At 49.7% G+C, this 13461-nt stretch overlaps 2 protein-coding genes across 2 annotated transcripts; one reads left to right on the top strand and one right to left on the bottom strand.

Annotated features, from left to right (window-relative positions):
- Positions 1 to 78: 78 nt before the first annotated feature.
- Positions 79 to 1159, top strand: AKAW2_21144A (glycosyltransferase family 2 protein; the record flags this gene model as incomplete). Its single annotated transcript, XM_041685936.1, has 3 exons — positions 79 to 247; positions 334 to 1078; positions 1129 to 1159. 3 exons carry the CDS (start codon positions 79 to 81, stop codon positions 1157 to 1159), a joined length of 945 nt encoding a protein of 314 aa, XP_041539970.1.
- Positions 1160 to 2506: 1347 nt separating this feature from the next.
- On the bottom strand, positions 2507 to 12239 carry AKAW2_21143S (putative fermentation associated protein (Csf1); the record flags this gene model as incomplete). The annotated part of the gene is made up of 3 exons (XM_041685934.1): positions 2507 to 12035; positions 12100 to 12135; positions 12184 to 12239. 3 exons carry the CDS (start codon positions 12237 to 12239, stop codon positions 2507 to 2509), a joined length of 9621 nt encoding a protein of 3206 aa, XP_041539969.1.
- Between the last annotated feature and the right edge of the window lie 1222 nt (positions 12240 to 13461).

Genomic DNA, 13461 nt, shown 5'->3' with positions numbered 1-13461 from the left:
CGGTCGGAGGTCGTCATCGAAACCATTTTACCCTGCTGACCATAATTGGCATAACATCTCTCTCAGACGTTCAAAACAATGGAACCAGCCATTAGACGACTGGCCCAGACGTACGTCGGCCATGTTCGCCGGGTTAGCTTGTCCTTTTGCACACTTTACATGGCGCTACGGCTATCATGTCTGATATGTGCACCTGAGACCAATTACTGGATGTGGGTGGTATTGATATTCGAAGCCCTGTGGACTTGTACGTTCTTAATCCCATGGAAAAGTGATCCCAAAAATAGTGCTTTGTCTAACTATGGTCGTCCATCTTGCCTTGATTATCTATAGACCAGTCCCTGAGCATTGAATTGCCTAGACAGACAGAGGAAATGTCAAAACGACTCCATCTAACTATGAACCATGCATTGCCTTCGGTAGATATCATGCTGCCATGCTGCGGAGAACCAATCGAGATCATTTGCGATACCATACATGCAGCGTGTGTCATTGACTACCCCCAAACTGCATTCCGGGTCCTCATCTTGGATGATGGAAACTCTCTGGAACTACGACAGGCGGTAGAAGAGTTGCAACATACCTGGCCAAACCTCCTATACTACAGCAGAGGAACTAAGCCGAGCCAGAAAGTCTTTGCAAAAGCAGGCAACCTGAACTTTGGCTTGTTTGATATCCAGGGAGGAATGGACAAGCCGCCTGAGCTTATTGCCATCTTCGATTCAGACTTTCTGCCTGCTCCCAACTTTCTGCGAGCCACGCTTCCTCATATGTTGGGGGATGACAGTGTTGGAATCGTAAGTTCAAGGCAAGACTACTATAATTTTCCCCAAGGGGACCCACTTGATCAAAGCCTGGCGATGTTCTTCGAGGTGATCTTGCCCAAGATGGACGAAATGGGATCGAGTCTAGCAACAACTTCGGGATGTCTTATGCGCCGCGATTTAGCCGTCCAGGTGGGCGGATTTCCAACTCTGAATGAAGTGGAGGACATCACTCTATCGTTTATTCTGCCAGCGTACGGGAAGCGCGTCGTATATCTCACTGAAATGCTGCAACTGGGACGCGTGCCAACCTCGTTGGAAGGTCATGTCCGGCAGAACCGACGATGGCTCACTGGCCTGACAGAGATGATCGCTACACCCTGGGCACCATCTAGGGAGTCTATCCCGACTCCGTTGAGATACTCTATGGCATACTTTGGTATTTATTGGGTTTTGTCACCACTGGGTCAGAGTATCGGTTGTGCGATAATCGCTCCTGCGTTAATATCACGTCAAGCGCTGGTGCCACACCATCTACTCCAGGTCCAGATCCCATCATCCCTGATAGCGTTTGGACTCGTTTTCCTGTACGAATGGCTGAAGGCGGCAGCAATGGGATTTCGCTTGTCCGTATTTTCTCATTTTGGTGAACTGTGGTTATGTGCAGGTCGGTCTTGCCGTCTCCCAACCCTGATACTATATGTACAACGTATAACTGACAAACCGGGCAAAGACCGAATCTGTACTCTCATACAATTCCATATATTCGGTTCACAGGGGGGTAGGTCCCTAGTGACAGGCAGTGCCCAGAACACTTGGAACAATCCCAGCAAGGTCCCCACGCGAATGAGACAGTTGAAAAGGGACTTATGGGATGCTAGAGTTGGCTTCAACGTCCTCTTTGTATTTGGAGCCCTCGCCGGCATCTTCCATTCGGTGGTCGGTATCATCGAGAGATATCATCATCATCATCCCGACTGGCAACTTCATCTTATGACCACCTTGCTGTACCCTCCTGTTGTTCTCATGTGCTACATAATTCTTACCTGTCACCTAGTTCCACTGTCATGCGTGATATGGCGGCCTCAATATCCTCCCCGGAAAGCAGTCTTCGATACTCATCCGAGTGACCCCCGTGCCGTGTTTCCTTCTGAGGCAGTTCGACAATCCAACGTCCGTCAGAGGCATGCGCCTCTAGGTCATCGTCGACATTTATTATTGATTCCGGTTTATATCACTTTCATGAGCGTATTTTATTTTAGGTATCTGTGAAATGTGTGGAGAAATCGCGGTTGATGTTACTATGTGATGCTGAACAATGAGTGCGCCAACTTACTTGCTATTTTTTTACCCTCACTCCGGTCATTGGAAGGGGCCCTATTTCGGGGCTCTCCATTGGATGATACTATTCAGGCATGAATGTCAACTATTGTTGTCTATGTGCTGTGAGACTTATGTGTAGATAACCCAATTGGCTATTAATAGTTGGTGCTGGTCAACTCATAGTTTGATATGTAGAAGAAACTTCCGTCGTCGCCGGCCTGTGACTAGGGCACATCCTAATTTGGAAACGTCTTATAGTAAGACTACCACGTGTCCCAATCGTACTATAAGGGTACCTACTTTTTTTTTTTTTATCTGAATTCTTTCAAATTGAACTTAGGAGTACTCTATATTTCACTTTAGAAGTGTTTAATGGGTCATTGATTATTTGTAGAACTTATATACAGAACCGCGTGAAATCAGGAAGATCCTAAAATCTTCGCGTACGCATCCTCCACCTCTTTGGCAATCTCCAGAAGCGTGACGATGACAATCTGATGAGTAATGTTAGGCAGCTTATCCCGTTGAAGTCCAATCCATTCCAACGGTGGCGTCGCCTCGCCCATGTCGCGGAGTTGAGGGGTCTCGATCACCGGTGTTTCCAGCGCCACGTATTCATATCTCGACTGCGGAACATTGACTACTGCCGTGATCTTCTCCTGCGGCTCATTTTTGTCGCCGCTGCCTTCCGCATCAAACGCACCAGTGATCCGAACCGCTGATGGGGGCAGTGGCTTCCCGAGTCGAGTAGCCAAGGCACGAGAATGAGTCTCCCACATATCTCGGATGAAACTGATGCGGGAGTAGTTCCAACCGACATCTACCTTGCCCTCGAATGTGCTCTGGAAGATATACTCAATCTGCTGAGAGCCCGGGACTTGCCAGGTCTGCATGCGAGCTACAAGCCGAGGAACCTTAAGAATAGTCCCTCCCCTGGATCCCGTGACACGATTGGCGATCTCATTCACAAGTAGCTCTTCCGTATCCATAGGCCCGGACCGCACAATGTTTGAAAGCGCAACACGAAGCTGGCCCAGAGTTAGGCCTAATGCGCTGTGTATTTTACCGTCCTGCAAGGAGACATCAAACCGGGCCTGCGCATCATGCGCCTCCAGCTTGAATACATGATTGTCGAAGAATGAGCTTGGGAAGACTCCTATGCTGACGGTGTTGATACTGACAACAACTCCGGTGTGCAAGGTGATTGGTGCTGTCTCGATCTTGTCTTCCTCCGGTTTGGAAATTTCCCTGGACAAGACCTCCGCCTTCTCCGAGAAGATCGACGTCTTCCGGCGCAGGTACCGTTCCACATCTCGTAGAGAAGCTTCATAAGCTGCTTGCTTGTCTTGCACAAGTCGCTGCCATGCCTGGTATAATGCCAGCGACTGTGATGCAGTCAGGCTTGTGCAAAAGACCTGCACTTTATCCCCATCCAGTATGCTAAAGAGACGCTCGCCAGGAGCGTCATCCGTCTGCCGAACATTATACATCAAGAATGCAAAGCTGGAGATGTGAGCTATCAAGAAAGGTTGATAGTCAAAAGAAACCTTGACCTGTAGCTGATGCCAAGATATAGACGCCTGAATGAGGGGCGTCTTGTTGACCTGCTGACTATTTGGCCAATTAATGGAAGTGGCTATTTTGAGACTCTGAAGCTCAACCAAACCGCTCATTCGGCCCTTGCTCTCGATCCCTAGTGTATTGAAGTTGATGCAGAGAGTCTGCTCCCAATCGGAGGTCTTCTTCGAGGACAGCCACAAGTCATTGATGGCGAATTGCGCCTTTCCTAGCGTAGACCCTAGGTCGAGTTGGATTTCCAACTTCTCGATCGAGATTGTGGTGTTCCATGGGAAAGCAGGGGTTGCTGCGACCTGTTGATATCGCTGCACGATATATGCCTGCGTCTCCGTGGGCTGTGGCTCGGGTGGAGGGGCAGTGTCTACCTCGTCACTTGAAGGAACCCAGATTTCACGGAAGAGCAGAAGATCTTGAACCTGCTTCGCATTGACGGCAACTTCCATCGGACTCACTCTCAGAACGACCGAGATCCCTTTCGACCTCCCTAGGTGTTTGCTGTTCATAAGAGACATGACCATAGACTCAACCTCAAAGCTAGCGGTTGATTCGTTTGAGTACACATGCTTCACGGATGCTTGCAATGAGTTGAAAGACACCAAGAGGGCTAGGAATCGCTCTTGATCATCTGACTGCACGGTATTGACTGTCACATATACACTGTCAAAGCGTGTCGTAGCTGCTACTCTAGCGATGGGTTGGCAGCTTAAGCTGAACTCCTGTTTGCAAACCAAGATGCCTACATTCACCTTGCACCGTCCAAGGATTGAACCAGGTCCTTTGTCATCGAGAGGGGTCTCCTGCATCAACTTCTGTGACTGCAGCATCATGGCATTAGACGGCCTCCTCGACTTTGGTTGGTCGCCCATGGCTTCCTTTATAGTAGAGGTCATCTGCTTGATCAGGGGAACGAGACTCGGGTAGAGGACATTCGTAGATGCGTCGACCTTCAACTCCGCGTTTAAGGCAGAGTCATCTCGCCCGTTGTCCTCAAATTGAACTTTCAGAGCTACTCCTGGAGCTCTGAACGTTGCAGTGGCTGTTCCATCTCCTTGAATGTAGTGTCCGTAAGTTGACCCAGGAAGCCTGCCGTCTTTCAAGGGTGGCGCTAGCATTGCCTGTGTATCATCTGTGTGCCGCCCTCGTAGGGACATAACGGCCCCGGCAAAGTCAACGTCAACCAGAACGGAGCGGAAGCGCTTATTTCCAAAGAGTGGGCGGTGTTTGGTGCTATCATCGGATGGCTTTGTCACTAAAGTGGCATTGGCCTCCCGGATAGTTCGTGCAGCAGAGGCAAGAGAGTTCCGGATCACGCTTGCTGGCAAGATAAAATCAGAAGTAGCGCGTATGTCGAGAGATTTCCCTGCAGCTTGGAAGGCTAGTCGAACCTCCTTTCCGGCTGAGGAGTATGCCACATTGAAAACTAGTTCTGGCAATAGAGCAGAATTAAGCGAGCGCTTCCGTCTATTACCAGAAACAGGCACCATCTGCAACTGGACGTCCTCAATTCGAAGCTTAGCGGCATTTGCTTTCTTGTTGGACAATTCCACACGTTTGATGGAGAACACCAGATCATCAGGTCTACGTCCAGATGCCATTGGTGGTACACCTGCCATGTTCCAGCCAATCTGAATATCGTTGAAGTCAAGGGAGTACATCGAGTCGAATAGGCCTTCGGAGGAAGCGCTATCCGTAACGTTGATGCTTGGAATTTCCTGTTCCTTGCCTTCCGTGTGGCCGCGATGTCGCAGTCGTTTGAATCGCTTTACCTCCTGAGAAAGGTCCAACGTTTTTATGCGTTCCTGCAAGTGGGCAGCCATATCAACCACCAATGCGGCGGTCTCTGGGAAAAGCTCGATATCGCACCCTTTGCTGGTTAAGTGGAACAATCGTCGAGTTTCCCCACTCTCTCTGGTCGTCGAGGTACCCTGAAGCTTGGCGTCGACTGCAAAAGTACAGTATGAGCGGCTGCGATGTGCGTCTTCCTTCCTCAAATCAAAGCTTATGTTCGATGTATCGATATGGAACTCCGGGTATTCCAAGGCATGTCCTGCCTTGAGGCCGTTGTCTAGGTGAAGGCGCACCATACCGAGGCTGATATCCATATCTGCGGTATAGCTCTTGCCGTTCAGCCCTGGTGCCCTGGCATGAATAGTTGTTCCCGCCATCGTCATGCGTGCTTTGTACAAAATGCTGTGACTCTTAGACACGCTTTGTTGTGGAGGAGGTCTTTTCTGGGCAATGTTCTCGTTGAAATGTAGCCGCAGGACTTCGAGACTTCGCTTCAGATCGTCAAGCAAATGCGAAATTTCTGGCTTGGAAAGGGCACCAAGAAGGCTTCGCACAGCGCTGGCCTCTACTCTTATCAATTCAATAGTAACATCCACTTCCACATCAGTGCGAGTCGAAGAGACATCAGCAATGACTCGACCATTGATAGGAGGTATCTCCAATGTTGAAAGGGAACGCCACTTGCCGCCTTCGCTTGATAAAAGCGTATGTGCGTTCTTCTTCAAGTCAAAGTCTACTTCAATTTTCGATCCAATTTTCGGTGTGATTGAAGTTCGTGCTACTTCTCCAGCGATGACATATGTCAGCGATGGAAGCACACAAAAGCTTAGTCGGTAATCGTCCAGGAACATGGCAACGTGGAAATTATTGCGCACTCGCTTCTTCGAAGGAGTTTTGTCAAGCTGCGGCTCATGTGATGGCAATTCCACACTATTCACAAGCTGTTGTATGAAATGAATCTCGTCCTCTATCAACCGATCAGCAGTATGTGCGAGGCCCAGCACATCTTCCCTCATATCATAGCGGAGTTTCCTGCAAGAACCAGCAACCTTCCATTCGTGGTTCAACTCTGCCTCGTTTTCTTCAGTTGAAAGAGAACAGTACATATGAGGACTACTGACTTTCCAGAGCATGAGAGCTTTGGAAGAGCTGGAGAGTTCTGAGAAGCAAGCTTCGGAGCTCAGCAACAAGCTCATGATTTCCGGACTTTCTGCGCTGGGGGGTTTCTGCACAAGTGAGCTCCTAAGAGCTTTACCGGTCAACGCTAGCTTTATATTGATGCCATCGAGAATGATCGAGCCCAGGTCAGCTCCAAAAACTACCTGGATTTCGGTGAGCTTTTCTGGGCCACTGCCACGACTCTGGGGCGGAGGCGTGGATTCCAGTGTGACTGTAGACATTGTTTTCAGGACTCCTTCCACCAGATCTAGGATCTCCCATCGTAAGTGGAGGCCAACGGAAGAGCAATACGATTGTATGACTACTGCCTCCTTGAGTCGGCGCCCTTGGTCTGTCGATGGTAGTTCACTGGGCTGAACTGAGACGGCAGTTGACAAATCTTCCACGATAAAATCGCTCTCTTTCGGCCCAGGGTCGATAGAGAAGCGAAATAGCTTCACCGTGGAAGTGAACATTAGGCTTGTCAATGTCTTCTCGGAATCGGAATCGGAATCAGAAGTGTTCCATATCCTTCGCATAACATAACTCTTTTCAACATGGGCTAAATCCCAGGCTCGCCAATGATCGAAATCAGAGAGTACAACAGTTCTAGCGTTTGAAGGAAGCACAAAAGCATCATGGAGGCAGTTGGATGCCAATACCTGGCGCTGATCCGGCGACATATGGGAGTAGACATTTCGCAAGCGTGAGATGATTTTCCAGGAGTCGTGCTGTCGCAGATGGGAACGTGCAACTCTAAGCACGTACGATATGCGAACAAGAAATGTTGGATCTGGAATGTCCGTAGCTCGTTGGGTAAGGAAGTGTATGAGATACTGCAACCGCCTGTTTCCGATTGATGAGCTCTGTTGGAATGAGGATGCAAGGGAATCCGACATTGTAGTTGTTCGGCGGACTAGGGAGGCGAGGTGCTCCACGGATTTCGTGGAAGTCACAGTGTCGAATGATCTGACCTGAAAGTTTGATCTCACGCTGGGATTAGCCACAAGCCAAAAGTTCATATCGCCAAAGATACAACTAAATTCGGCTTTTTGTTGACACATCTCAGAACTGGTTCCTTGGACAGATATAGAAAGATTGCTTGCAGCCGCATGCACAATGGAGCTTTTATTTATGCCCGAAAGGAGATCGCCCTTTTGCCTCTCCACCTTTGTCCTAAATTCAGTCTGCAAATGAGACACTTCGACCCTGTATTCGTCACGAGAATGAATATCACCGTTCGCAGCTAATTCAGAGTTGACCAGATTGACGAGTATTGAAGGAGCTTTGATGGCAACACTGGTGCACGTCTTTGGCTGCCTCATTGACTTCTCATAACCTACAATGTCTGATATGACCTCTTTTTGGAGAGCATCAATGATTGCAACAGGAGATTTTGGCTGAAGTCGCTCAATGAAGGCAGACACGATGTGAAGGAACTCAGGGGAGCAGGAGCCCCTAATCCCAACGGGCAGTTCAATGGCAATGTTAGTATAAGTCGTTACATCACTGTCGGAGAAAGAGAAAAACGGGTCGATATCCAGAACGGGGGGGTTGCCCCTCGGTGAAGTACCATCTTTGCGCAAGTCCTTTTCCGAAGGGAGTTGTGATGTATCAAGGACGGTCTTATGGAGAGAGAAGTCCGGCATGGCCCACGCATTTGACACACCAGATATGCTTACTGATCCATCCTTGAACGTATCCGGGTACTTAGATGCTGTAGGAGTTGAACCGACTGTCGCTGCCCGATGCAGCTTTTGATTCCTCCCCATTCTAGATGGCATATTTGTTGGTCGAGTGGCTGTACGTGTTTCTCGTTTAGGTACGCTCTTCACGCTCAATGTATCTTGCAGAACAAGAAAGCTTCTCGAACTCAGATTGCTTCTGGCTGCAGAAAAGCGTCGCCTCGGCGGTTGCAAGGACCCTAAGCCGGAGTGTTTCGAAATAGGCTCAGGCATTGTAGGTATAGGAATAGTCGGTGGTACAGAGTCATCTTCATTGTGCTGCAGCGAGTCGGGATCCATGTCCTCCCAATCCATGAGTAGCCACGGCGTCCGCTGTGTCCTTTTATCATGCACCTTGATATGCTCCTGTTGTAGTTTCCGGCTTTCATTAATATCACTTCTTCTTTGAACCATCATAATCTTCAAATTGGACTGGATAAGCGCGAGAGGCGTGATTTCCGTATGTAGCAAACTTCCAAATCGACCCAAGAACTGGTAGTCGATTGCGGCAATGGAAAGGTCCGGTATGAGGAGCTTCATCCGCTTGGAAAACTTTGCATTCGCCAGATCATTGAACTCTGTCGTTATTGGCCCAGACATGACCATCAGCGCGGCTTTGTCTAGGAGAACAGAAAGATGAATAGAATCCACCTTGGCCCGTAAGAAGGTGACATCATGAAGCTGGATCGGAGATAATGGTGGCAGCGCATTTTCCTCATTGTCAAACGTCAAGTCGAAGCTTTGCAATGCCGCTACAAGACAGCTCAAGAATTCGGGCGAGCACTCTCCAATAATGCGACCAACTCCAAAATCCCAATTGCAGACATAGGTAGGTTCAGCCGGGGGTAGTCCGAATAGACGGTGGCCGTATATAGAAACACCATCGATGAAAAGTTGGGTCTCCGCGGGAAGGACTTTCTCCTCTACCTCGCTGGATTCCAAGCCCACCTTGAGAGGGGCTAGGGAGAACTGCAAGTCCATGTAGTAGTTCGTGAATCGAAGGTCAGCCTCCAGCAAAGGCGCGGTAAGCCTTAGACAGTCGGAGTAACCATAGATATTTCCTGGGAAGAGCGCGCAAGGACTGTTGACAGTTACGTGCACGATCACATCGAGGTCGTTTGACTTCTTGTTTGGGTTAACTCCGCCATGCGATCCAGACTCCTCCTGCTGGTATGCGTGCTCCTGATACTCCTCTAGAGTTTTGAAATGCATTTCTTCTCCAAAATAGTTCTCTCTGATTGTCATGAATGACCGTATCAAGAACCCAAATAGATAGAGCCTGGGAGAAAACCCGTCAATGTTTAACAATAATGTATCTGTCAGCTCCGGGGATGTTGACAGATAGTAGTTATATGAACCATCAATGAAGAGGCTTTTCAACGTGGCAGTCGATTTATCTTGCAGAAATGAATGTAGCGTATCCCATACTGGAGTCAGATAGTCTATGCCTCCATCCTCCAGATTGACGCTGAACCCAACGGTGTTCTGCTCAGGCTGATACTTGCTCAAAGGGATGCTGATGTCGGACGTGAGTGTCGTGCCTTTGATAGCCAATGAGCGATTGTCATTCAGATCCGATGGGTTGCTGACAATATTCATATCATTGACGTTCAGAAACAAGCGAAAATTGTCAAACGACAGTTTGAGCTTGTATATGAACGGTACGAACGTGTGATAGTCCTGTGGGGGGCCCGACGCCCAGTCAGAGACGAGATCCGTCACAAGGAAAATATGATCGCGCAGTAAAAATAGTTCCATATCGGTGCTCTTAACGTCGAACACCCAGGTCCGAAGGCTGTTCCAAGATAGTGGTACGGAGAGATCGCAGCTAACAAGTTGTCTAGGACATTGCCACAACAGCGCATGGTTGACACTGGACAACATCTTAGTTTCTCGAAGATCGAGGTCAAGCTGGCTATGGAACCCTGAGGCCGATGCTACCATATCCATGGCATAATTTATGGTGGAATCGCCCGCGACACGGAGTGAAAGCCATCCGAAAGGGCGTATGTCAGGGCCAATATGGCCTTTATCCCCGTCTCCTGCGCGCGACTGCCTTCGGCTTGATTGCTTTCGGAGTTTGGAAACACCTCGTATTGCGTCAGCACGGCCTTTCCACTGCCAATCCTTTGATGGCTCCCTGGTTGGGATACGCAATGTCAACTCTTCGTTGATTTCGATCCGTAGGCGAAATACAGTGTTCTTTCTCAGCTCACCGGGGGTCAGCAGGTCAACCGGCTGCGAGCTTTTGTAGGCATTTGGGAAAAATATATTTTGCAAGCCTACTCGCTCTCTATCAGCCCAAGGACCATAGTTGATAGTGCCGCCGCCGATCTTCACATCGATTCCCCATTCCGGAGGTGGTGCGCCATTGATATCCGATGCCGAAGTTGAAGGTGCCGGTGTCGGTGTCGGTACACCGGGGGACGGCTTGACACAACCAGGGATATCCCAGTAGTATGCCACAGTCATGCTAGGACTATCAATCAGTGTGGAAAACCTGGCATATTCGACAGGGTTCCACTCTTCGTGGTCATCCTGGGAGCTTTCATCCAAATATCGAGAAAGACCAACCCAGCGTGTGTCATCGGGGATGTCGGCCGAGCTTCGAGGAGCCGCCTCTGGATTCTTCTCATGTATGTGGAATGATTCAACAGAAGTTTGAAAGTACGGGATAAGATCACGGATACTGTGCCAGACCCGGCGCTTTTGCAGTTGGTAGTTGAATATCGTGTCGCGTTTGCGTTTCGTTTCCATTTGCTCCGACCGGGTTGAACCGAGGCTTTTCGCAGCAGCGATCTGATTCTGCTTGAAGTCTGGGTTGGGCCGCATCTGTATGACCGGGTGGGTGAAGTCAAAAGAGAACACTTGCCGGTAAAGGTCGAGGGGACCAGAATCGCAGGCTTCGATCAAACCCGTGGCGCCATCGAAGATGGCAGTTAGTACAGATCTTGTGTTTTCGTTGCCCATGACGATAGCACCTTTGTCACACTCGATTCTAATGGGCAGGAGCCGGAGCAACCTAGATAGGCTCTCCCCTACCTCTTGCCCATTGCCTTCCGAAGCCGCAGACGCGCCCGTCTCCTTCATCTCGCTATTGCGACGACTGCCATGGAGATCGGACGCCTGGTCAGGCGTATGCCCCGCAGAACCATCCATTGTATCATCTTTAAGTCGGGGATCCAAGGTATTGCTTCCAGGATACTGCGGTCTGGTGAACGATGGCGCGGGCGGCGGGGGGCTGAAGCCCGCAAGGATTCCTTCGTAGGCTGGAGTTCGATTATATACAAACCACTCCAGACCGTAAAGCTTGGCGGTAATGCGACAAGGAAGCAAGTTCGTGCCTTTCAGCCCCCCTTGTTCGCCTCGATCGCTACTGTTGCTCGCGCTGGCACTGGCGGTTCCATTGTGTTGGGTTTCATCCTGTGATTGTTGATTGTCGGGTCTACCATTCGCAAGGTCCGTCTGCCTCACTGAATGTCTCCAATAATGCCATGTTATAAAACCTCCATGCACAAAAATTGTTTCGTTCACCCCATGGTATCGGATGCCTTTAAAGAAGATCCTGCCTCCCAATAGGGAGATCTGAAGCGCACGGATGTCGACATAGGCACGATAGTAATGCCAAGTATAAGCGCGGATTCCGTATGACAAGAGGGTCGCAAAGAGGCGATTGAAGTAGAGTAAAAAGAACAATACACTGAGTAGTATGATCGTTAGCGGGTCACCTTGTAGAGAAAGGGGAGAGTATGAATAGAACCCACAGGATGCAGGAGACAATGAGCTCAAGGAGGAAGAACCTGAATGCATGTTAGCCATTGTGATATAAAGGCGACAACAAAACTAACCAGTTGAAGCTTGGATCCGGGGTCAGCGATAAAGCTGTCAAGCTTGTGCTGGCCATGTCGCAATATCCTCCTACCAGAACCCGTGTACTTCGGGAACATGGTGACTCGGCGAAACAATCAATGCGCCGTCAATGAGAGCCGGAATAGGAGGAGAAGCATAGTTCAAGCAATATGGAAGATTCGCGACAGCATTTCAAGCAGACTAGAACAAGGGAAAGGGGGCCCCAGGTTCCTTGAAACTGAGGCTGGAATGGCGGGTTTGGGTCACAAAAAGATGGTGGAGAGGACGGGGAAGCTCCGACGGAGGGACGGGCGGCGGACGCGCACTAGACCAGCTTAGCTCAGACTAGGCTGCCGTCACGGAACCAGTCACAGAGTGTCAGTAGGCGGTGTCTCAAGCTAGAGCGGAGGAATGGGCCTGATGGATAAGGATCCCACCCCCCCGATGTCCACGCAATATTCACCGCACGACCTTGCTTTCTCTCCCACCCGTCATGCGAGGGACTTCTTCGCTTTGGAAGGTCTTGGGAAGTTTTCAGCTCCACGATTATACCCGTCCGATGATCATGTTCGGCGCTTGGTGACATTCTGGTGGTCTGAAACGGAATGCTCTGCCCGCGGACACTGCCTTGAAAGCGCACGCGGTCAACTACCGCGATTACTGATAACTTGTTGATCATGAGTAGCATTTCATCCTTCGGTGGTACAGGCTCGAGCCTGGCACGAGCGGTGGTGATAGTCGCTGGTGTTTCTGCGCTGGTAGCTTCACTTCTGTCTCTCCTGTGAGCAAGCTCTCCTTCCCCGCTGCCCCTGGTAGCCCCCGAAGGGTACATGTGCTGATAACAAGCGATCATCTCGATCTTAGGTCCATATGGCTTCAGACGTACGACCTTCCAAACCTTCCATCTCATCCTAGTTCTGTTCTGACTGTGACATAGGAAAAACTATCGAAAACCACTCCTCCAGCGATATGTTGTCCGCATACTGTTGATGTCCGTCTCCACTTCCATTGACAACAATGTTGGCGCAATGCTGATTGCAATAGGGTCCCTATCTATGCGGTCTCCTCCTGGGCTAGCATTATATCCTTGAAAGCGGCGATGTGGCTGGACCCCGTTCGCGATGTCTACGAGGTAAGCTATGCGCGCCGACAACTGGCTGGCCACATGCTTATGGTGCTCTGCAGGCGTTCACGATCTATACCTTCTTCCAACTACTCATCAACTTTCTGGGAGGCGAGAGAGCATTGATTATTATGACTCATGGACGTCCTCCAAT

The sequence above is a fragment of the Aspergillus luchuensis genome, chromosome 2, assembly GCF_016861625.1.
Source record: "Aspergillus luchuensis IFO 4308 DNA, chromosome 2, nearly complete sequence".
Taxonomy (NCBI): domain Eukaryota; kingdom Fungi; phylum Ascomycota; class Eurotiomycetes; order Eurotiales; family Aspergillaceae; genus Aspergillus; species Aspergillus luchuensis.
Note: the sequence above shows the minus strand (reverse complement) of the source record. Positions and strands in the feature narration are given on the sequence as shown.